This window comes from Juglans microcarpa x Juglans regia, chromosome 2S (genome assembly GCF_004785595.1).
Source record: "Juglans microcarpa x Juglans regia isolate MS1-56 chromosome 2S, Jm3101_v1.0, whole genome shotgun sequence".
NCBI lineage: Eukaryota > Viridiplantae > Streptophyta > Magnoliopsida > Fagales > Juglandaceae > Juglans > Juglans microcarpa x Juglans regia.
This window is the reverse complement of record NC_054597.1, coordinates 31317686-31340234: the sequence shown is the minus strand read 5'-3', so window position 1 is coordinate 31340234 and position 22549 is coordinate 31317686. Positions and strand designations below refer to the sequence as shown.

Genomic DNA, 22549 nt, shown 5'->3' with positions numbered 1-22549 from the left:
CTCAAGTTGTAGATGGGCCTCCGACTGAGGAGGTGACCCTCCCAACATGATCATTGGCATTTTCTGGCTGCCTAAAGCTGCAGCGGTGTCACACGGTGGCGAGGACTCCACTCCCGAGCTGCCTGTGGCTATCAGCACCCCCATCGCAGGCCACTCCTCGCCGGAAAAAACCTCACAATACTAAGCCTCCACTAAAGGCGAAGGAACCACCTGCGGTTTTGTTGCCGTCGAAGCATGTACGTCCCTCGAAAAGCACTGGAAAGGACTCGACGATTCTATTATTGTGCGTTGTAATTCCACCGGAGCAGATTCCGGCAGTTTAGTCTCCGTCGGTGGTGTCGTCGCCTTCGCCAGGGCCACCTAAGTCTTCACCGGCACTGGTCGTTGAGGTCCCCCCATCGATGGGCCTGAGGCAAACGTAGCCCGTTTCCTCCAAACAAGCCTCTTCTTCACCTGCGTCCCCTGATAGTGAAGCCCAACACGTGGGCCCGGCCCTAACTTTTCTTTTCTTGAGGCCTGCTTTAGTTGCATGGGTCCATTCGGTTCCAGGCCCAATACTAATGCCTTCTTCCCATCCCCCTGGCCCACACCCACTTCCACTAAAGTTTCCTTTAGAACACACTGTTCTAGATTGTAAATACTCTACGTGCCTCTGCATCTCCAACACAACCTGAAGGAAAAATTCCTTATTAAGACCGACATTTCCCCTGCCATCTCCCTCCAAACTCTGAGCCCCTATTGAAACAACGCCACTTGCTGAAACAACACTACCACCTCCAGACTACAGTGGCGCTTCTCCACTAATTCTGACAGGTTGTCGGGATGGGTCCAACACCTTTGATTTTTTTAGAGCTTCCAGGTACGAACTGTTGGAGGGAGGAGCTACCGTCGTTACTAACGGAGCTGACCCAAAGGAGCCACCTTCTCGCCTAACTTCACTCAAAACCTCCTTCATCTTCCTCTAACCCATTCCATCCCTATCAAAATGAATGAATATGCAATTCCGGCGACCTCCTCTACTGTATTCCACTTGTGCCATGAAAACACCCTGAAGATTTGAGCACCTCTATGCTATGAAGCCCCTATCCCCTTCCCTATGCCCTGTAAAGAACTACTTCCTCCCAACCATTAAACAATTTTCCAGGGCTTTCATAAACCATTGAGTCGTGGCCAACCCCAAGCTCATCTTCTTCTCCAGCTTCCACCCTCTTTCGGTGAGTAGCACCTTACGTCCATCCCTTAAAACCTTAAAGGACTTACGTTCAATTTCAACTACTCTCCTAAGACCCATAATCCTTCCCTGCTGAACTAAATCCCACGATCAAGCTCCCATAAACGGCATTGGGACGAACAAAAAATTGTGCGAGAGATCTAGTACGGAGAGAAAAAGTTTAAGAGAGAGAAAATAAAGCAAAACCAACATAGTATATTTGGATCGTGATTCTAGACTCAATCTTCAAAAGATACCTTTCTTGACATATTCCTCTCCCTCTCATCAAAGTTGAGAGAAGTCTTCTGTCTATTGGAGGAGCCCATATATGTGACAAGTGCCTCATCTTATCGCTTAATTGAGATGCTAACCTCATCACGATATACAATAGCATTAAAAAGGTAGAGAGATAGATGAATAAACACATCTATCCGTTCTTGGTTAATACATGATGCTAAGTTTAGTGATGATATACAAGTAAACAAACTCGATTGCCTGACAATGTCGATTAAGTGCTGGGATCAAAGATTAAACTATATGCAGTATTATCAACAATTTCTACAGAAGGTGGTAAGATAATGTCTTAAGCAGTGACATTTCAACATAATGTCACCATCTTCTTGTTCAAAATACCACTTCATTTAAGTTTGATACAAAATTTGAAATGAAATATATTTTACCCCAAATATCAGAATGTGACATTACAATACATTGGCCATTGGGTGTCATACAATACAACTTACAACATGTAAAGAGCAAAGGATGATAAGTTGGTGGCTTACAACATAAAAGTAACGGAGGAAGACAGCCTGAAAGTGTGGACCGGTTAACTTGGGTGCTCCATCTAATATTCTCTTTGAAAGCTAGGCTCTCAGATAAAAACAATTAAACAACTCTTTGTAAAATCTCCAAGATGTATTTTGGATTCTGGAATTCTTGACTCTCTTGTGAATCTTCATTCCCCTGCGAAAAATCAGCACTAGTGTAAGTGCGTATCCCAGGGCCGTGCCCACAACAATCCCTCTCCCTTCCTTGTTGTGCTCGTCTCACTTCCTTTTGATGCTCAGTTAGTTCCAACCTATTCCTTTTAAACTTTGAGTACAGCTTCTCCTCGTGCTGAAGTTGATCCACCACATCCTCCACAAACCCTACTCTTTTTGAGCTCTTGTTATGCATTGCGGTCACCCTGTATCTCTGTGGAGTGGTGTCAACTCCTAGTCTAGAATGACATCTTTCAAGAGCAGGTAGGATTTTCTTGTGGAGGTTTATTCTTCCATTTCTTGAGAGCTTGTCTAACACGTGAAGCAAGCTTTGAGGGTAGTCCAGATTGATTTGTTCACCGTAAGTGAAATTCCAGAAGGTGATGGTGGGCTCTGAAATGGTTGGATTTGGGTGGTCAAGTGTTTTTCCAAGAAGGGGTGCCTGGAGTTCAAGGAATGCAGAATTGAAGACTATTGGTGGCTGACTGCTTTGTAAATGATTAAGTATTTCGGCCCACAACAGTTGAAGTTGATTTTTTATGCTTTTATCCCATAACTCTGTATGTGAAAGCCATTGGAGCAGTGGACAAGATACTATCTGCAAGTAGATGATTTTTTTTTTTTTTTTGATAAGTTGCAAGTAGATGAAAATTTTAAATTCTAGAGGGACAAGATATGACAGTTTCCCAAAGAACTTTTTTGCGTGGCGCAAAAGGATACTAGGAAAGAGAAATATGGTATGTACAGTACCTCAATGAACAAGAGGATATCTTGCTTCATGCAAAGAAAACTGGCAAAGTGTGCCAGTACAGAAGATACCCTGGGACTTCATGGCAAAGTCAGACAAGATCACGAGATCACATATGGAATAACTTGAGCACAAAGATAAGAAATCGACTATTGACTTACCTTGATGTCATTACAAGATTAGTTGGGTGGTCTGTTGCTGTATACGTCCATAAGAAACTCAAATATCTGCATGATGACCCTTGGACCACGAGTTATGTTAAATAGTATAGATGAAGCATCCCTCAAGAAATAAAACCATCATAGTTTGTTTACATGATCTTTCAATTCTTAAAAAACCCAGTTTTAGTTGCAACCGATGATGTTCTAATTATTGTTAACAATTTTAAATAAATCATGAAATATTATAAAATTGAAACCCATTCCTAACCTTTTGATAGCGATGATTCCATGTTCTAATTATTGTTGAATTAAATTTTATCACATAACATTAACTGTTAATAAAATGGTGGGAAACCTGAGAAAGCAAGTCCAGAATTGGCACCCAGCCAACCTGCAATAAATGGTGCCTCAACATTCTATACTAGCTCCATGATGCTTTGTAGATCTAACAAGCAACATTTGCACATACCTGGCAGCCAATCTCAAGCTACTGCTCTTTCCAGTGGACATTTTATGGTCGCCACCATTTTTGTATTTACTTTCATCTGAAACTTCTTCGGAAGCACATATATCTTCCAGGAAACATATCACAGCATCGCCAAGTAAAGGAAGGAGATAAAAAAAACAGATCCTTGTGACTTGAGTCAACTCCATTGATACACTGCATGCTAGCATATTTGTCAAGGTACACAGTTAGCGTTGAACACAAATCAACAAGAAAACTGTTCATAGCAGAGCATTGACTCAGTGAAGTTTTAAGAGAACCATAAAGTGCCATCCATGCATCAAAAACATGTTCAAGCTCACGCTTTTCCTGTGGTGACACATGACTCTTCTCTGAGGAGCAACTAGTCAGTGAGACTGAATTTCTCCGGGGGCAAGAGCATATAGTAAATTGGTAGGATAAGAAATAGCATACGGCAAGATAACCAGTGCTTTCAGACTCTGCAAATGAAAGCTCCTTAACATCATCCATGTAGTGTTTCAAACCATTGGCTATTGCTATCCATATATTTAGGCAGTTGTGACCAACATATTTATACAGTAAACTGATAGTAGCAAGAAGAATTTCCAGGGGATCATATGAAGAAAACGCCAATGTAAAATATTTATGCATTTTCTCTAAAATGAACTCTGTTTTGGATGCCTTTGTAGTTAATTGAAACACCTTACAAAGGTAGAGTACAACTAAATAAACCAATATTGATACCATATTCATATCAGCAATGGAGCAGATAGCTAGAATGTTTGCATGTCTGATGACATTAGCTGATCGCAGGTTGTCAATGTGCTTGAGGTCCAATGACACCCTGTAAAGAGGGGATCCTAATATGGTAGGTTCCAACTCCTGATTGATAGCCTCTATAAAAAGGAGGGAAGTATAATCAAAGTCATTACTATCACTGCCTTCTGAACGTACTTCTTCACATATATGCTTTATGAACCCCAGTATTGTGCCCAAACACGACATAATATTGTTGTTGTTAGAGTATTGGCTTTTCAACTCCAATTGAACTCCTTTTAAAACAGATACAAATAACCTTAAAGCAGCATCACGGGCTAAACTCCTGTTTTCATGGGTGAAAGATGCAATTGACGCTTGATTGATGAGAACAAGAATCATCTTTAAATGGAAGTCCAGCTGAGAAATATGCCATGGCAACCATTTAACGGAGTCTTGCTTCCAAAGAATTTTCCAGGTACTGAAGGTCCAGGAATGGAGGTACTAGTTGATGACTGCTGACTTGCAAGGCCACTTTTGTCATGTTCCACCCCTCTACATTTTGCCAAAATAAAATCATCAAGCAAATCCAGGCATAGATTCCATAACCTCATGCTCTTATTATCAGGACCAATGAGAAAAACTGCTTCAAATATAGGCTCCAATACAAGTTTTATCACTGATGGATCATTGACAGAGGTATCAAGTTTATGCAGCAAACAACACCAAGTGTTCAAGCAGGATAAGTGAACGGATATATCACATCTACCTGACATGATGCCTAAAAGAGGAGTCATTACAAGTTTTTCTTTTTGAGAATCCATTTACTAGGGGTTCAATTTTCTCTTCAGATGTTAGCACTTGTTGCGCACCATTCCCCTCCTTGGCTGTATTTCTGTCACGACTACCATTGGAGGATGAATAAGAGCATCAATAAGACCTTCCCAAGCAACCTAGACAATCAAGGTACAACCATATTATATAAACGAATGACATTTGAAGTGTCATGATACAGAACTTTTGAAAATTTTAATCCAAAAGGTCACTGTGCCATTTCGATGAGTAACAGTAAAGTATATATTATTAGAAAAAATTAGAATAGACGTTAGACTGAACATGAACCCAGGGCATACTTTTGCATCTTTTTCTTTCTTTGTTTGGAATGTAGAAACTTGATACTAGCCCAACCCTATGAGCCTACCTGTTAGGACCAAGCCCACTCAGTAGAAGATAGCCTATATCTTATTTTTGAATTAAACAAGAGCCATTGCAATTTCTTGATGGTGGATTAATGCTAACTCTTGTTTGGTCCATGATTGAATTAGTATCTGTCAAGAGAGGACCTCTTCTGTAGCAGGATTGAACTAAAGAGAGGGCTGAAAGCACCATCTAGTTCTGGATTCCTATTAATAAATCTGATAAATAATGAATTATTTTGTGAGATAATATCAAGTGGTGACCTGGTTTCCACACACCCTAATTCTATTAGAAGTACCTGTGCAGCAATCAGAACTTGTGGGTTAAGATCTGAAAATGTATGTTCAGGAATTTTCAGCATCTCATTTATTAAATGTCTGTTCTTCATAGCATGTGAGCCTAGTAAGCGAATAAACCATCCCCATGCGTGAATAGTTTGAACCTTTATATCCTTGACAAGTTCCTGTTTAAGAGAAATGTAGTACATTTTGAGATTTTAGATTACAGGACAACATGTATAAAATACTGGAATGATTTTAGATGAACCTTAACCCAGACAACAACTTTTAAGCCAGCATCAAAGTTAGATGAAAGGAACCTTTCTCATACTTCTACCTTGGACACTCAAACCTGGGAATGTGAGGCAAGCAAACATTAATGCCCAAGAGAGGGGGAGAGAGAGAGAGAGGGAGAGGGGGGTTGGGGGGGGGGGGGGAGAGAGAGAGAGAGAGAGAGCAATGATATTTGAAACCTTTTCGTCCTTATTCATCATTCACTAGAACTAAAATATGAATCTGTTAATGACCTAAAGAAGCCATGTATTTTCATATTGAAAAAATGTTCTACTCTCTGCTGAGGGGAAATGGAATGAACCACTGGTATGGTTGACCGATCTTAATTTTGAGCTTCTAGACACCCAAAATATACAAACTTATGAAAACTATTCATTGAAATGAATTATCAAGGTTGAATCTAGCTGATATTTAAACACATCTTTGGGTAATGCCTAAAGAAGTGGTGGGTTTATTGGTAGGGTGGAAGGGAGTGAAGGGTAGCAAGAATGCTGTTGATTTTTGGAAGATGATTCCTTCTTGTCTCATGTGGTGTCTATGGCTTGAAGGGAATGGGAGATGCTTCGAAGACAAAGAACGTTCTTTAGGAGACCTTAAAGATTTTTTCTTTAGTACTTTGAGTTTGTGGGCTAAAACTTTTGAAATGGTTGATAATTTCCAGAATTTGTTTTAGATTTTCCTTTTGGTATTAGAAAGTAATAGGTATTTCCTTTCTATACATCCTGTGTACTTGGGCTTATGCCTATTCTTGGGAATAAAATCTCTTATTACTTATCAAACAAAAAAAAAACATCTATGGGTCCAAACTGGCCATGACCCAACCTCTTATTGTCAGTTTGAAGTTTGAATTGTTAGTTGGGATATAATCAGACATCTAGTGGCATTATGCGGTAAACCAATACCCTGTTAGCACATTTTATATTCAAGTCCAAAATTTTGATCGAAAATTTTGTAGTTGACAAAAATTGCCCGATCAAAATTATGTACTTGAATATGAAATGTGCTAGGGTAATGGTTTTGTCTCACTTTGTTGATTTGTTAAAATCATCCATCCTGCATTTTACATGCAATCACCAATCTAGTTTGCATCACAAAAGCAAATTTGAAAGGATATTTGCTTTCGAAATGGGGACACGGTCATGGTAAAGAAGAAAACACTAGCTGATTTGGCTTGCAAAATATCCTTGAACAAACAAAAGTTATCCCAAACTATAACAAGCACCAATAAAGATATATAACAGGCAAAACTAATTTGGTAATGACCAGGGACGAAGCCAGGATTATAAGTTTGGAGGGCAGGATATATTTTTTAAGAATACCTTTAACGAAGTGATAAAAAAACGTGTAAACAATATGAAAGAAACAAATAAATCTCAATTTTGCATTTTTCCATGAATACTTGTAATTTTACATACAAGCTTTTCATATATTGCAATGAAAATGTGAGGTTGAACTATGGAAACAACTATATAGGAATTATATAAAAGAGGTAATACCGTAATATATGTAAACCATAAACTAAGTTTCATATTTCACTGAATAATGTATAGCAGTAACATATATTTAAAAAGTTCTTAATTAGTACAATTACATACCACGTAGCTAGCTATCCAGTGAACGTGTGGATTTTTGTTAAATATGCTTTACCCAGATAATTACAAGCTTTAAAAGAGAAATAATCTAATATCAATATTATAGTTTAATTTAATTTTTTAAAATAAAACAGGAAAAAAAATAATTACAATAAATTTTTTCAGGAAAAGAAAAAAAAAAATTACAATATTTGTTTTTTAGAGCATCCCACCCCCCCCCCCCCCCCCCCCCCCCCCCTCCTTTTCTCAGCCTCGTCACTGGTAATGTCTTGTAAGATCCTGAAATTTTATCAGAATGCTAGAAAGATGTGTTGCAATGAAATACTTCTCACCACCCTGTGGTGGAAAAAATAAGGTGCCATTATCAGATTTATGTAGCTATATCGTGTTAGTAAGCTTAAGGTTTTCATGATTAAGATGTGCTTCTCTATACGGTAACTGCCTCTTAACTCATGAAAAATATGGAGAACATCATAATTATGTCAGTACCTTGGAGAGAACTAGAGGAGGAGGTAATATTATAGGCTTAATCTTCGACAGACACCTTTCTGACATATCCCTCTCCCTCTTGTCAAAGCTGAGAAGTCTTCTATATATTGGAGGAGCCCATATAAGTGATGAGTCCCTCATCTTATCACTTAATTGCGTTGCTAACTTCATCACAGCCTATTATATTAGTATCAAAAGGGTTAGCTGCAGAGACAAATGAATAAACATATATCCATCCTTGGTTAACACAACATGCCAAGTTTAGCAACAATATACTAAGTAGAAAACTTGATTACACAACAATGTTAATTTTAACGCGAGATTAAAGATTTTAGACAAAACATACACCATTTTCTTGTGCAACATAATGCTTCATTCAATTTTGATGCCAACAACTAAGCAAACGCAAACCACTTCAAGAGCGATTCTTTCTCTTCCACCTTTTTCCAGGACAGACTAGGGAGATTGGACTCTTTTAGAGTGAAAACGACATCAAAACCTATTAGTTACTGAATTATCCAATTAATACACATAGAATTCCTTGTAAGAAGTTCACCTTCTTCTGCAATTCGCAGAACAAAGTCTATTCAAGAAATAACCTAGATATCAATCACGTGTTTTGCATGAAGAAGTAACATCTCACATTTTTAAGGATATATAAAGAAAAAAGGATATATAAAGAAAACAAAAGAAAAATTTGATGAAAGATCGGATTGAGAAATTACACCTGTATAGCCTCAAAAGTTGTTGATAAAGAACCAATAGGATTGTTGAGGGCGTGAACAACGGCCTGAAATAGAGAATCAAAGTGGGCATGTAGAAATGGAGCTCTGAACTGTTGGATAGAGATGCACCACACTCCTAAGTTACATACTGACTGCATTTAAACAGGCAAACAAGTAAAAATTTCGCAAATAAAAAAGCGTATGCCAACTCTTGGAAACTATAATTATTCAAGAATGACATTTACCTTCGTTTTTGTAGTTACAATGAGTTTAACTAACGACTCTATAACCAAAATGGCATCGTCCACTACAAAACGGATAAAGAGAAAATGTTGATTATGGAACTCTTTTATCATTTACAGACAGCTATAAAATTACCGTTAGACCAAGATAGCAGTTTAAGCTTAAGTGCTTTTAAAATTTAACATTTTTGGAAGACTAGAATATACCAACATCCGATCACTGAAACACTAAACATAAAAGTTATATGAAGAAACAGTGTTGTACGACCAGCTCCACATACCCACAACTGCAGCAACAAGAGACGGATGATAGATCATGAAACCCAAACACTTCAAAGCTCGTGCTGCACTGTAATCAATTCAAAACCAGATCATAGATAAAAACATACACGTATTAGATGACCTTCCATTTGAAATCTAATTGAACAGAAAGATACGAGGGGGAGTAAATCTCTCAAATCATTTATTTCAGTTATCAACAGAGGAAAGGCTTCAATATCCCAATTTTGATTCCTTTGTTGACACATCTCAATGCATCCAAACGTAGCTTTTACAAAAATAACAGATATTTTTTAAACTAAAAGGAGGAGGAAAAAAGAATAAAAGAATATATATATATATATATATATATATATATATAAGATTTTATCTTCTATTAGAAACTTACATCTCTTCGTCATCGTCTGATATATCTGCGACGATTAAAGATAAAAGAGTCCGAGAAATTCCAGCAAGGGCTTGAATTGAAGCGGAGCTGTCACTGGACTGTTCTTGGAAGTGTAAGAGGCTCGAGTAAGCGTAGCATTTATCAGCTCTCGAGCCCGAGGAAATAAGGACTTTGAGTTTCTATAGTTGGTCGGAGGAATTAGCCATCGTCGCCGGAGATTGTGAGATGAATAGGCAGGGTCTTCGATGAAACCCCAAATTGAGGGAAAAAAGAAAGGAGTCGAAGTTCCAATTTTCGCGCCAAAAGCTGATACGACCCGTAGACAAGGAAGGGGTTGGATTTTGCTCTCTTAAAAAATCAATTCAGCCATCTGGATTCAAAAAATATTTTATTTTTATCATTATAATTTTTAAAAATTTTATATAAAATATAATAAATAATTTAACTTTTTTAAATCATAAAATAATAATAATATTAAAAAAATAATATTTTTTTTACATTCATCTAAAACCATCTTATCCTATCTCTGAATCCAAACCAGTCATGAGACTAATTTCATTAGTTAAATCTAATCAATTAAATCTTTATCGATATCCATAATTTGCAACCCTCCAAATGTAACATTCGCAATACAAATAAACGAGTAATATTGTATACAGTCGTAAAGTACGTAAACGCTACGTAATTTTTTTTGAAAAAAAGTAGATTCTCTCTCTAAAACATCAAGTAACGGGAAATAATGTGATGTTAATTTGAGTTAGTTTATTTTGACCATTTAGTATTATTAGATGGTATTTTTAATTACAATGACATTTGGTAGATACAAAGTTCAGAAACAATATCTTGAAGGGTTATGGTACTCATCATTTCACACTACAAGTTATATATATTTTAATTTTTTTTTTATTTTATTTCTACTAAACTAATTGAATTTTTCTACTTATCATTCATATACCACATACTTGTTATGAAAAAAAATTAAAAGAAGTGTAGTTAGTGGGGTGCTAAGTAGAATTATTCTATCCTGAAAAAGAATCATTGATTCCAAGAATATCAAGTTTGAAACTATGGAATGCTAAATGAGATACGATATTATGGAATGCACATTCAGCATTTCAACAATTGTAGATACCATGTGCAGCCTTTGATACTGAATGTAATTAACCGAAGCTAACACTCGAAGCTAAATTATCGTGTCCAAGCATCCACCCTAAAAATCTCTAAGAATGGTACAGATTGCTACAACTAGTGGGGGCAATTAGAAACTTAAACAACATGCCAACAACCTACCATCATACAAGACATACTGTCACAGAATCAAAACCCATGCTAGAATCTAATATTCCATTCTCAAAAGAGCATTTGAAGCTTCTGCTGACCCATACTGCATCCAATCCTTGGCGCATATGAGGGCTTCCACCGTCTCTGGTCGTAGAGAACTTCTATATCGATCCATCTCCTTGATTGTGGTATCAAATACAGAGTCCGGCCCAGCAGTAGACACTGGGATAGACAGAATATCACGAGCCATTTTTGAAAGAGTTGGGTACTTCAGCTTGTTTAGCTTCCACCAGCCTGACACATCAAACTCCTGCACACGAGGCAATAAAGACTCTTCCAAATACTGATCCAGCTCTGACTTCATCTGTTGGCTTGTAGTCTCCATAATATACGCATCAAAATCCGTGAGTCCATTGTCAGACAGAAGATTTCCTCCCTGGGATTCATCTGTCTTGCAATTGCTTCCAGCATTTCCTTCTTCTGCATAAGTTGGCGTTAGAGGCAAAGGAAGCATCAGATATTCATGAAAGAGCTCACGAATTCCATCATCGACAATCTTGATATATGTGGGAGCTTCTTCGCCATAGATTTTTGAGAAACTAAACTCAACAAGCTTCATCTTGAAACGGGGATCCATGACTACGGCAATTGCCAAAACTAGGCTGCTATCCTTCCAGTACTTTTCAATTTTTTCTTGCATTAATTTAGTAAGGTTGCTGACGAAGGGATCCTCACTCACAACTAAACGAGCTAGCTCTGTCTGTATCTTCCACACTTCGTGAAAAAATGTAATTGCAGTTGGGCTAGTAGTAAAGGTCAGGATGTTTGCGGCATCAAAGAGAAGTTTCAAGTATGTACATAGCGTCTCAACCTGCTTCCAATCTTCCATGGACAGGGCTTCCTTGTAATCAGGATCAGAAGTATCCAAACAAGAAAACACTTCCTTCAACTCAGAAGAAGCAACCAGCATTTGATATGTAGTGTTCCATTGAGTCTGGTCATCAATAGATAGACTCCTTTCACTGGGACTTGAAGCTGTTCCTTGAGCTCAACAAACTTTCCCTCATGCGCTTCTGATGTCTTCACATACTTCACACTATCCCGGATTTTCTTGATTATTCCTTGCCCGCCCCTAGGACATCTTTTGCCATGCTGCTCAAGGTGCGTGCTATGCAATGACTAACTAATAATTGACCATTGAGGATTAGTGGGTTCTTAATGGCGAGAAGAGGCCTAAGATTCTCAACGGCAGCTTCACTTGGCGGCTGATTAAAAGTGAGAGAGAATAACTTGCTCTCCAAGTTCCAATCAGAAAGGCAAGCAGCAACAGCATGACTAAGGGCAGTGTCCGAATCAGGATATGGCTCCATTATGACATTGAGAATTCGCCTGTGCATTTTCCAATCACTATCAATGAAAAGTCCAGTTATAAACACATAGCCTACTGTTTGGCTTGAAGTCCACATGTCCAGTGTAAGGCAAACACGTCCACGCATGCCCTCGATAAACTTCATCAGGTTTTGCTTTTCCATCAAGTAAGTTGCAACACAATCCCCTTGGACGGTATTGAAACTCACCATGTTGAAACGTGGCTGAATATTCCGAACAAAAGCTATAAACCCAGGATGTTCAACCATGTGAAGTGGGTAGTCGTGCATGATGATCATCCTAGCAATCTCATTGCGGCAACGATCCTGATCAAACATGATGTATGGCGAGCTAGGGCTTCTGTAACGTCGTTTTGGTGGGTCAGTAGCACTGCCTGTTCCCACTGACCTTGAACGTGGGGTATATGGTGTTGACTGATTCAGCCCCTGGTTACGTAGAAGTGCCGGGCAGGTCCCCTTGGCAATGTGGCGTTTCAGGTGGCTGGTTCCAGCAACTTTAGAACCAGTACTGTATGCAAAACTTTGCTTGCATTGCTTACAGCATGCTCGTCTACATCCAGGACTGACAGTTTCTATGGTGAAGTGCTCCCATACTATGGACTTTTTTTTCCTCCGCTTGTTAGGTTGTACTTCTGGATTTGGCAGCTCATGGTTCACCTCGGGAGTTGTTATCATTTTGTTATCAAGGGTTGGCATTGTAGGCTCATAAGAGATGGCCATTGCGTGCTCATCTGAGATTGCCATCATGTGCTCATCTGAGAGTACCATTGCATGGTCGTCTGAGATTACTATCGCATGGTCGTCTGAGATTACCATCGCATGGTCATTTAAGATTACCATTGCCTGCTCATTTGCAATTGACATTGTTTGTTCATCTGGTGTTTCCATCATTTGCTCATCCGGCGGTGCCATGGTCTGCTGCTCATCCGGCGGTGCCATGGTCTGCTCCTCATCCGGCATTGCCATGGTCTGCTCATCTTTTGGTGCCACGGCCTGCTCATCTGGTGGTGCCACGGCCTGCTCATCTGGTGGTGCCTCTGTTTGCTCATCAGGTGGTGCCTCTGTTTGCTCATCAGGTGGTGCCACTGTTTGCTCATGCAGGATGCCCACCATTTTCTCATCTGTGCTTGCCATTGTGTGCTCCCCTGTGGTTTCTGTTGTGAGCTCATTTGAGGTTCCCGTTGTGTGATTATTCAGAGTTTCCCTCATGTGCTCATCTGTGGTTCCTGTTGTGTGATTATTTGGGGTTCCCCTTGTGTGCTCATCTAGGGTTCCCGTTGCATGCTTATGTTGGTTTCCAATATTGTGCTCATCAGGCTTGGCCATCTTCTCCTCATCAGGCTTTACCGTCTTCTCCTCAACGGGGGTTTCCATGGCAAAAATGAATTCCTGCCTTTCACAACTCGAACAATTAGTAAAACAAGGGTATTTACAACTAAAAACAATTGGTTTACGGCATAATGATAGTCTTAATGCTGAAATATTCAAACAACTATCAAGGTGCAAAATCAAACGAGCTGACTTTTTTACAGTATTTTATTAACAATCAAAATCAAGAAATCCAAGTTGGCTTTACAAAGCACGATTGTTCAAATACAACATTTTGGAAACCATCAATACGAGTATGTTATGACATCCATCAGAGTATAAGAGTAAAGCATAGTGAAGAAAAACATGCAGATAATCAAACTCCAAATTAGTGACAAAATCAACTGAATAACAGTGGAAAACAAGTACCAAGAAAGAGATAATTCCCATGCATACAGCAGACAAAGTGCTCCATACAAAGTGGGATCCAGCACAATTTGCCTGCTCTGTGCCCAACACGCCCCCCCCCCCCCCCCCCCCCCCCCCCCCCCCCAACATCAAGAGACCAGAGAACAACTTGATATGGAATTCCCATGAAAGAGCTGCATTTGATGGTGAAAACTTAATTTAAGAACAGAACTTACTAGTGAAGGTAACTCATACATGAGATATAACTACAGATTCTGCAAAGGCAGAAACAACTTCAGTAACCTTCGTTATAACGCTGAAATCCTCAATCTGGCAGACAAGTACCATAGATAGCAATCTAATGATCATCAGAATTTTGTTGCGGAGTTATTAATTGTATCACCGAGTGTAAACGGTGCCATTCAGTTACCTCCAACTTCAGATTTGACATCCAAACAACCGCACAGGCACCATTACTAAAATTAACCAAAAGCTAAGGATACCAATCAATCAATGAGAAAGAAAGATGAAGTTTTGGTGCAGATATCAAAAAACTAGAAATCAAACATCTGTAGAAAATGAACTGTTATATAAACAAACATCAAATCGTTCAATAATGAGATAAATGTATTGATATAACTTCACCAATAAGCAGCAGTCACATTGAAGCTAGAACTAATAATAGCGACCCTTGTAAGCATACAAAGTTGTGAAGCATTTGTCCACGAACCAGTTGCACTATTCAGAAAACAGCTACGCCTTACACATACACGAACCCTCTCCCCCACTGTCTTTATACACCCTCAATATTAAAAAACAATCCAGCAAGCAGAAAAGAAAAAAGAATCATGTTTCTCACTAGCTAGAAAGGAAGGTTTAGAATGATTTGCAGAAGCAACATTTGGAAATGCCTTGCCGTGGGAAAGGAATAGTCAGACATTTGATGATGTTGAGTCAAGCCTAAATATGCATAATCTTGTGAGCTTGCTATTTGAGTGGATGCTAGTCAGCTCTAGCAATTTTTTTAGTTTCAAAGGGGGAACTTCTGTACATTTAATGTGAACTTAAATTCTGCCTTTCTTTTATTTAATGAATATAAATATTCTATTGTTCATAAATAAAACATAGATAAAAATACATAAGTGGTCATGAAGCTATTTAGAACCTAAGGAGCAATATAAATAAACCAAAAAGGGTCCCATTGAATTTGATAAAACAATCTTGCTAGGATACATTAACTGAGAACTGTTTTAATTTCTGATTACAGCAACCATGCTAGGATACAACAACTGAGAACTGTTTTGATTTCATTTCTTCTTCCAGAGCGCAACAACAAAGGAAATTCATGAATTTTCATCCACTGTTAGTTCCTTCAACATTTCCCATGCAATTTAACCGCTACAAGCATTAAGGAAGCAGTTCTCTAGCAGCAGCATTTTCCTTCGTTTGACATGCCTAAACAACTAAATAGAGACAACTTGTAGTGATGTTCAACACTGTAGCAGTCTCAATGTTTCTATTAACCAAGTTTTTAATGCATGCAAACACACACACACCAAAACCGCACGTATGCTCCCCCTTTCAAATTGTTTTCGTGACGCCAAAAGTGAATCACGGCTTTCAATTCCAAGTGCAAAATTAATCCACATGACCAAATTGACAATGACATACGCAACCGACCAATTGATACATGGAAGCACTTCTTCAATGCAAATTCCTTCATGTTATTAGAATATAAAGAAATTAACTGTCCACTATGTGGACCCATATACACGGATGACTCAGATTTGTCAAGCAAATTGAAGGAGGGTACGGCACATCAAAACAGACCACCATGCTACACATGTTATGCTTTTACCGTCGAAAACAACTCGTTTCAGAAACCACAAACACGATCCTTTCTGAGTTTATACGCGGTTGACACTGGTGTCGCTTAACTAAAAAAGCCTAGCTGACTGATACGCCCGGCTTGGGCCACAAGGGCCGACTGAGAAAACATGGGCGACGTTTCTCAGTCGCCCATGTTTTCTCAGTCGGCCAAGTCAACCCCATCAGCTTGACCCGCCCTAGACTCCATACGGGACCACTTGATCAGGTCCGGATCAACTCCATCGGTGACTAGTGAGTTCAGCTCGGATCAAACGAAGGTCACTAGTCACGACCAAGAACCAGATCATCAGCAACAAAGTTTTGGGAAGAAAACCCAGGTCTTCGCACCAATTCTCAGCTCGAAACACCGTAATAAAGCTCTCAAATTTCAAAACCACAGCCCAAAAGAGAAAAAAACAAGCACACACGGAATCAAGTAACCAAAAGAAAATCGCAAGGAAGAAGAACAAGTCACAAGCCCATCCGAAACTATCACACAAAATAAATTAAAAAAGAAACAAGAGAGAGAAAGAGAGACAGAATTTTTTTTGGGGTGGGGGGAGATCAGGGGCTTTACCGCGAGTGAGAGATCCAAATATAAGGAGATGAGAGAGTAAGCCTGAGGTTGGCAGGCGAACGGGCTCCGAGATTGGAGATCTAGGGTTCGTGGAGACAAACGCAGATCAAAGAAAGACAGATTGGGCTTTTGGGTAAATGGACCGAGAAGAGGGGCAGGCAAGAGTAGTGGCGGTTGTTGTTGTTGGGGTGGTTGCAAAATGCGATAAGGTATTTGTTTTGTTTTTGGGATGGGGGTGGTGAAGATCAGAGAGAGAAATTATGAGGTCAAAGTTCAAACCTTTAGGGTTTTTTTTTGGCATTGATTTGGGTATTGGACTTTTTAGGCAAGGGCAATGGTCTGGTCCAGTATTGTATATAATTTTCTTTAATAATTATTGCAAAAATAAAAAACAAAAACAAAAACCTAAATCAAACGGACCACAAGCCAAGCCCACCCCCGACCCCCTACCCTTTTAGTATTTTTGTTTATGAGGGTGTAGGGCCCACCTCTGATGTTGTTGTTGTTGCTTTTTTTTTTTTTTTTTTTTTTTTGTAGCCCAATGGCGTGTTCTATCCAATGATATTTGACCTGTGTTTTTTGTGAGGCGCATATTGAATCTGATCCAACTATTATATATATATATATATATATATATATTCGGACCTTTTGAACCATGATGATGATGATTTTTTTTTTTTTAATGTGAAAGCAAGTTGTTAGGTGAGCCACTAGTGGGTTTTCCCTAAAACCCAAACCATGTTGTCTTGTATAACAAAAGAGGATTACTATAATCATAACGAAATTATATAAAAATAATTTTATAAATTGATGTGATTTCATATGATTCATTAGATCTATTTTATAATAAAAATAATTTTATAATTTGACGAACAACATGAAGTCGCGTCAGTTTGTAAGATTACTTTTGTGTAATCTATTTGTGGCTAAAATATTTCTCATAATAAAACTATGCTTGTTTAACTTGCATTTCTTTTCTTTTTCGACTATATATATATATTTATTAAGAACAAAAAATAGTGTAGATAATATATATCTTTGCATTCTTTTGTTGGATTCTTTGGATTTCATGGGAAAATAGTGTATCTAATTAATGTGCAAAAAATCTATTAATTACCATTATCAAAGGGCTTGGTGGATGAAAGGTCATGAATTTTAATTTTAAACAGCATTGCAATAGAAGGAACTAGTTTCAGGTCCATTATAACTTTAATCCAATACTGACTTCTTATCATTGTACTTTTGGTGAGACTATTATAAGAGCATCCACATCCGTTTAGCCAAGTTAATGCGGCATTCTTTAAATTTATCTTAAATGCTCCAAAGCATTAAGATATTTACTAGCTCGCTTTCTAAGTGCCAAAGTAATCAACTTGTCTCATCTTGCTCACTACTCAAGCACCAGGGTGATCATTCATGTGAATGGACTGATCTTTGTCTGATGACTTTTTTATAATGTGTGATTTTCACTTATTATCAATTACTTAATAATATGAGATAAACACAATAACCTCACCGTAATAGATACTAACAGTGTTAAATATACAATAAAGTTTAAGGTATCATCAATACAACATATATCAAATCCGATAAAATCTCAAACTCCTAATATGAGTTTGAAAAACATTTCTACTAATAGCCTTAGTAAGAAGATCAACTACAATCTTGCTAGTAGAGATATGTTGTAGGATCATCTCACCTTACGTAACAACATCCCGAATATAGGAAAAACTAATGTCTATATGTTTACTTCTGCCATGGTATTTGGCATCTTTAGCATATGCCAAAACTGTCATACAATCACTGTATATCCTAACGGCCTCATCTGTAAAAGTCGTAACCTCTAGGAGCTGAAAAAAATATCCTCAACCAAACAACCTCTTGTGTAGCTGCTGAACAAGTAACATACTTTGACTCCATCGTGGATAAAGCAATACATGATTGTTTCTTGCTATATCAAGAAATAGCTCCCCCACTAAGCATAAAAGCATAACTCATCGTGAATTTTTAGTCATTTTTGTCACTAGCCCAATCAGCATTGCTATAACTCTTCAATTTCATGTCTCCACTCTAATAGCAAAGAACGAAGGTCTATTGTCCCACAAAAGTATCGAAAAATCCTCTTAACTGCTTGCCAATGAACAGGTATTGGGTTACTCTGATAATGACTGACCAATCTAACTGCAAAGCAAATGCCAGGTCGTGTACGCAACATAGCATACATCAGACTTCCAATTGCACTTGCATAAGGAACTTTGGTTATTTCTTTCTTTTCCTCATCATTCTTAGGGCCATGTTCTAGGCTCAAAGTATAACCATTCTCAATTTGAGTGTTTATGAGTTTAGAGTTGTGCATACGAAATCGTTCTAGAATTATTTTAATGTAAGTCTCTTGAGATAAACCAGGAAGCTTCCTGGATCGATCCCTTGAAATTTTAACTCTAAGCTAATAATTTGCTTCACCCATGTCCTTCATCTCAAAAGTAGAGGACAACCACTCTTTTGTGGCGACAATTATCTCTATATCATTTATAGCTAATAAGATGCCATCGACGTACAAAGATAAAATTAGAAACTTTTCCTTGTACATTTGACATACGCTCAATGATCTTCTTCTAGCATTTCAAAGCCAATTGAAGTAATGACCTCATGAAATTTGAAGTACCATTGTCTAGACGATTGTTTAAAGTCATAAATGAAATGTTATAGCTGGCATATTTTGCACTCTTGTCCCTCAACCTCAAAACCAATAGGTTGATCCATATAGATCTCATTTTTTAATTCTCCATTGAGAAATGCAGTTTTCACATCTATTTAGAAAACTTTCAAATCTAGATGTGCAACTATAGCTAGAATAAGGCGAATAAAAATAAATCTCACCACATGAGAGAATGTTTCTTCATAATCTATACTCACTTTTTGGGTATAGCCTTTTGCCACGAGTCGGGCTTTATATTTGTCAATTGATCCATCTGTCTAACGCTTAGTTTTTAAAATCCATTTGTTTCCAATAGATTTGCGCCCAACAAGAAGATCAACTAACTCCCGAACTTGGTTCTTTGCCATAGAACTCATCTCATCTCTCATAGCAGCCAACCATTTATTTGGAGTAAGTGAACTTAGTGCTTCTTCATAAGAAAAAGGTTCATCAAAGTCACATAGAGCATACATGAAAGATTCTCTTTCAATCTCAAAATGACAATGAGGAATGGTTCCACGTTCGCTTCTACGTAATTGAGACTATTGTGAGTTACTTTCTAGTGGTATGCTCCTACTAGGAGGCAAATTACTCCCACTATTTTTTGTGATTCTAGGATGTGATAATTCTCCACCCTCCTAAAAGATGATGTAACTCCCTCAAGTTCTTGCAACTCAAAAAGTGTAAGATCATTCTTTACTTCACCAATATTGAAAAAATACTCTCGATAAATGTGATATCATGTGACTCAATTTCTGTCATCCCTCTGCTAGAATGTTCACCAAACATTACATAACCCTTTGAGCTTTCTGAATATCATATGAAGATATGCTTATTAGCTCTAGGACCAAGTTTCCTATATTTATGAAAAGTGATGTGAACACAACTACAAGTGGAAAGGATAACAACTAGCCAAGAAAAAGAGTCTAAACCCATTACAGGACCTATACATGGACACCATTACATCCCATACCAGAAAAAAGAAAACCAACATCTTAACAGAGGAAGTCCCAGTTGTCTAACTTCAAAATACCCTTGAGAGGATGAGAAAGCGTGCTATACTGCAACCACATATTGGAGAGCATTTCAATAGCCAAACGACCTTACGGGCTAACCAATCTGCCCCTGGATTACCTTCCCTGAAAATATGTCTCACCACATACTGCATACTAGAAAGAATTACATGCATCTCTTCCCAATATTCCTCAAGATACCATATGCCACACTAATTTTTCTCCAGCCAGTGAACAATTAACAAGGAGTCTAATTCTACTTTTACCTTTATAATTCTAAGCTCTCGGCAATAGCATAATCCTTAGAGTAAAGCCATGAATTTCACCATGTTATTCTTATCATGACCCAAACTTGTTGAGAAAGCCAACTTCAGCTTCCCTTCATCATCCCTTATTACTCCTCCCATCCCCATATGGCCAGGATTTCCCAGCCAACTGCCATCAACATCCAACTTAAACCATCCCCTCGCTAGCTTTTGCCATTTAATAATGCATACATTTTTTTGTTTGGGAGCTTTTACTGGGATTGAGAGTTCAGCCAGCAACCTTTCAGCCCAATATGAAGCTTTTTTCTAGCTTTGAGCCATGCCCAACCCATGCAATAGTAGCCTTTATTGAATGCCAAAGGGACTCCACCGAAGCCACTTGCACTTCTATGCGCGCTTTACACCTCCAAAGCCAAAGAGCCCATGTTACAATTAAAGGTATGAGGCCAATTAAATTATCTTTTTGGGATGAATGAGTTGCACGTCGGAACCAAAGCTCAACTTTTTCTTTCCACAGTCTATTCGGTTCAAAAGGCATGCCCACTTGCACTGAGGCTCTTCGCCAAATCTCCTTTGCTATCGTGCTTGTGGTTAATACATGGTCCTGATCCTCCAAACTCCCCCCCTCCACAACATTCACACTTGGATACCAAAGGGATACCCACTTTACTCACCCTATCATCAACACTAAGACAAGTATTCAAGACCTTCCACATTGTTACCAAATACTTCTTAAGAAGTGTAGGGTTCCAAATCCAATTTAACCAATTTATTCTTGGGGCTTTAACTCTAACACACTCCTAAGTGCCTTTTGTCAAAAATTCACTATTCAGGTTAGGCGTCCAAATTAATAAATCCGACCCTTCCTTGTGCCCTCCAAGACAATCTAAAATCTCTTCCAACTTATTTTCCCTCACCAGACTCCTTAGCAAATCTACATCTCATCCATTATTAATCCTATACTCCTGCACTGTTAAAGAGGGTCAACCAGTCGTAGGAATCTCATCCACAAAAGGATCAGATTTCAACCAATTATCATGCCAAAATGAGACATTTCCATTCTGTATACGCCATTTAGACCGTCTTAGTATTTTCGAAATGCAATGCGTAATGCTTTTCCATAGCCGAGTTCCCTTATGAGTCTCAACTAGAGTAACATGTTTATCTCTTACGTTCTTGGTTTTGAATAATTATGACCATAGAGAGTTTCCAGTCAATAAAGTCCAAGCAAATTTCATGTGAAGAGATTCTTGAACTTCTCACCAAGCAATAAAAACCTAACCACCCGTCCTATGTCGGTTTACAAACTTTATACCAAGCTATCCACTTCCTCTTTGTCTTGCCATCCATGAACTCCCAAAATAAATTACTCATTAGCCGATTTAAAATGGTCAGAATAGCTTTAGGCACATGCACTGCAAAAATTAAATGGATTGGGATGCTAGCAATCACCTACCTCAACAATATTATCCGAGAACCATTAGACAGAAAATTATTCTGCCATCCCCCAACTTTCCTCTAACGTGTGCCACCACCTCATCAAAATGATTCACCTTCAATTAGCTAGATATCAAAGGGGCCCCCAAATACTTCACAAGAAAGTAGCCTACCGAAAACCCTGTCAACCGCATCATGCCTCTTCGTCTAGCAGCAGGGATATATTCAGAGAAAAAAAATAAATGACTTCTCCTTGCTGACCATCTGACTCGGCCACTCTTCATAAAGTTTAAAAGCGTCCTTGATCATTTTAAGAGACAATCGGCCTCCATTAGCAAAGACAATAATATCATCAATATATAACAAATGGAAAATAAAAGGGGATTCTCGTGGGTGGTTAAAAGACTCAATCTTCCTTAATGCAAAATAATTTTTAAACAACTTGGATAGTATCTCTTCTACCAAAATAAATAAATACGATGACAGAGGATCCCCTTGA

At 38.3% G+C, this 22549-nt stretch overlaps 3 protein-coding genes across 5 annotated transcripts; all 3 read right to left on the bottom strand.

Moving 5' to 3' along the window:
* Nucleotides 1-1733: 1733 nt before the first annotated feature.
* On the bottom strand, nucleotides 1734-5966 carry LOC121251423. Of its 3 annotated transcripts, none has more exons than XR_005938016.1 (5): nucleotides 5817-5966; nucleotides 5091-5274; nucleotides 3569-5000; nucleotides 2941-3165; nucleotides 1734-2788 (listed from the first exon to the last, which is right to left on the bottom strand). XR_005938016.1 is itself a non-coding variant. In XM_041150676.1 (5 exons), the coding sequence occupies exons 2-5, from the start codon at nucleotides 3772-3774 to the stop codon at nucleotides 2096-2098; spliced, it is 1041 nt and encodes a 346-aa protein (XP_041006610.1). In that variant the 5' UTR covers nucleotides 3775-5274; nucleotides 5817-5966; the 3' UTR covers nucleotides 1738-2095. The 3 variants fall into 3 exon arrangements, 2 of the variants coding, with proteins under 2 accessions (XP_041006610.1, XP_041006611.1); XM_041150676.1 differs by having other exon boundaries at nucleotides 1738-2788; nucleotides 2941-3016; nucleotides 3100-3165; nucleotides 3569-5274; XM_041150677.1 differs by having other exon boundaries at nucleotides 1738-2788; nucleotides 2941-3010; nucleotides 3100-3165; nucleotides 3569-5274.
* Nucleotides 5176-10144, bottom strand: LOC121253568. Its single transcript, XM_041153567.1, has 7 exons — nucleotides 9806-10144; nucleotides 9420-9487; nucleotides 9142-9203; nucleotides 8899-9048; nucleotides 8172-8348; nucleotides 5817-5981; nucleotides 5176-5274 (listed from the first exon to the last, which is right to left on the bottom strand). The coding sequence occupies exons 2-7, from the start codon at nucleotides 9454-9456 to the stop codon at nucleotides 5176-5178; spliced, it is 690 nt and encodes a 229-aa protein (XP_041009501.1). The 5' UTR covers nucleotides 9457-9487; nucleotides 9806-10144.
* Nucleotides 10145-10927: 783 nt separating this feature from the next.
* LOC121251452 (zinc finger BED domain-containing protein DAYSLEEPER-like) lies at nucleotides 10928-16630 on the bottom strand. The gene is given in 5 exon segments (XM_041150712.1): nucleotides 10928-12115; nucleotides 12118-12207; nucleotides 12210-13863; nucleotides 14212-14296; nucleotides 14331-16630. Coding segments are annotated over 5 exon segments (2850 nt in total). The 5' UTR covers nucleotides 14378-16630; the 3' UTR covers nucleotides 10928-11141.
* Between the last annotated feature and the right edge of the window lie 5919 nt (nucleotides 16631-22549).

Coding starts and splice junctions, on each gene's coding strand:
- LOC121251423 (XM_041150676.1), bottom strand. CDS start 3,774: ATGCTAGCATGCAGTGTATCAATGGAGTTGACTCAAGTCACAAGGATC. Junction 3,017..3,099: donor AATCTTGTAATGACATCAAG/GTAAGTCAATAG, acceptor TTTGCCATGAAG/TCCCAGGGTATCTTCTGTAC. Junction 2,789..2,940: donor ATATCCTCTTGTTCATTGAG/GTACTGTACATA, acceptor ATCTACTTGCAG/ATAGTATCTTGTCCACTGCT.
- LOC121253568 (XM_041153567.1), bottom strand. CDS start 9,456: ATGATCTATCATCCGTCTCTTGTTGCTGCAGTTGTGG. Junction 5,982..8,171: donor CTCCTCTAGTTCTCTCCAAG/GTACTGACATAA, acceptor TCTCTTAAACAG/GAACTTGTCAAGGATATAAA. Junction 5,275..5,816: donor AAGTTCTGATTGCTGCACAG/GTACTTCTAATA, acceptor TTGATTGTCTAG/GTTGCTTGGGAAGGTCTTAT.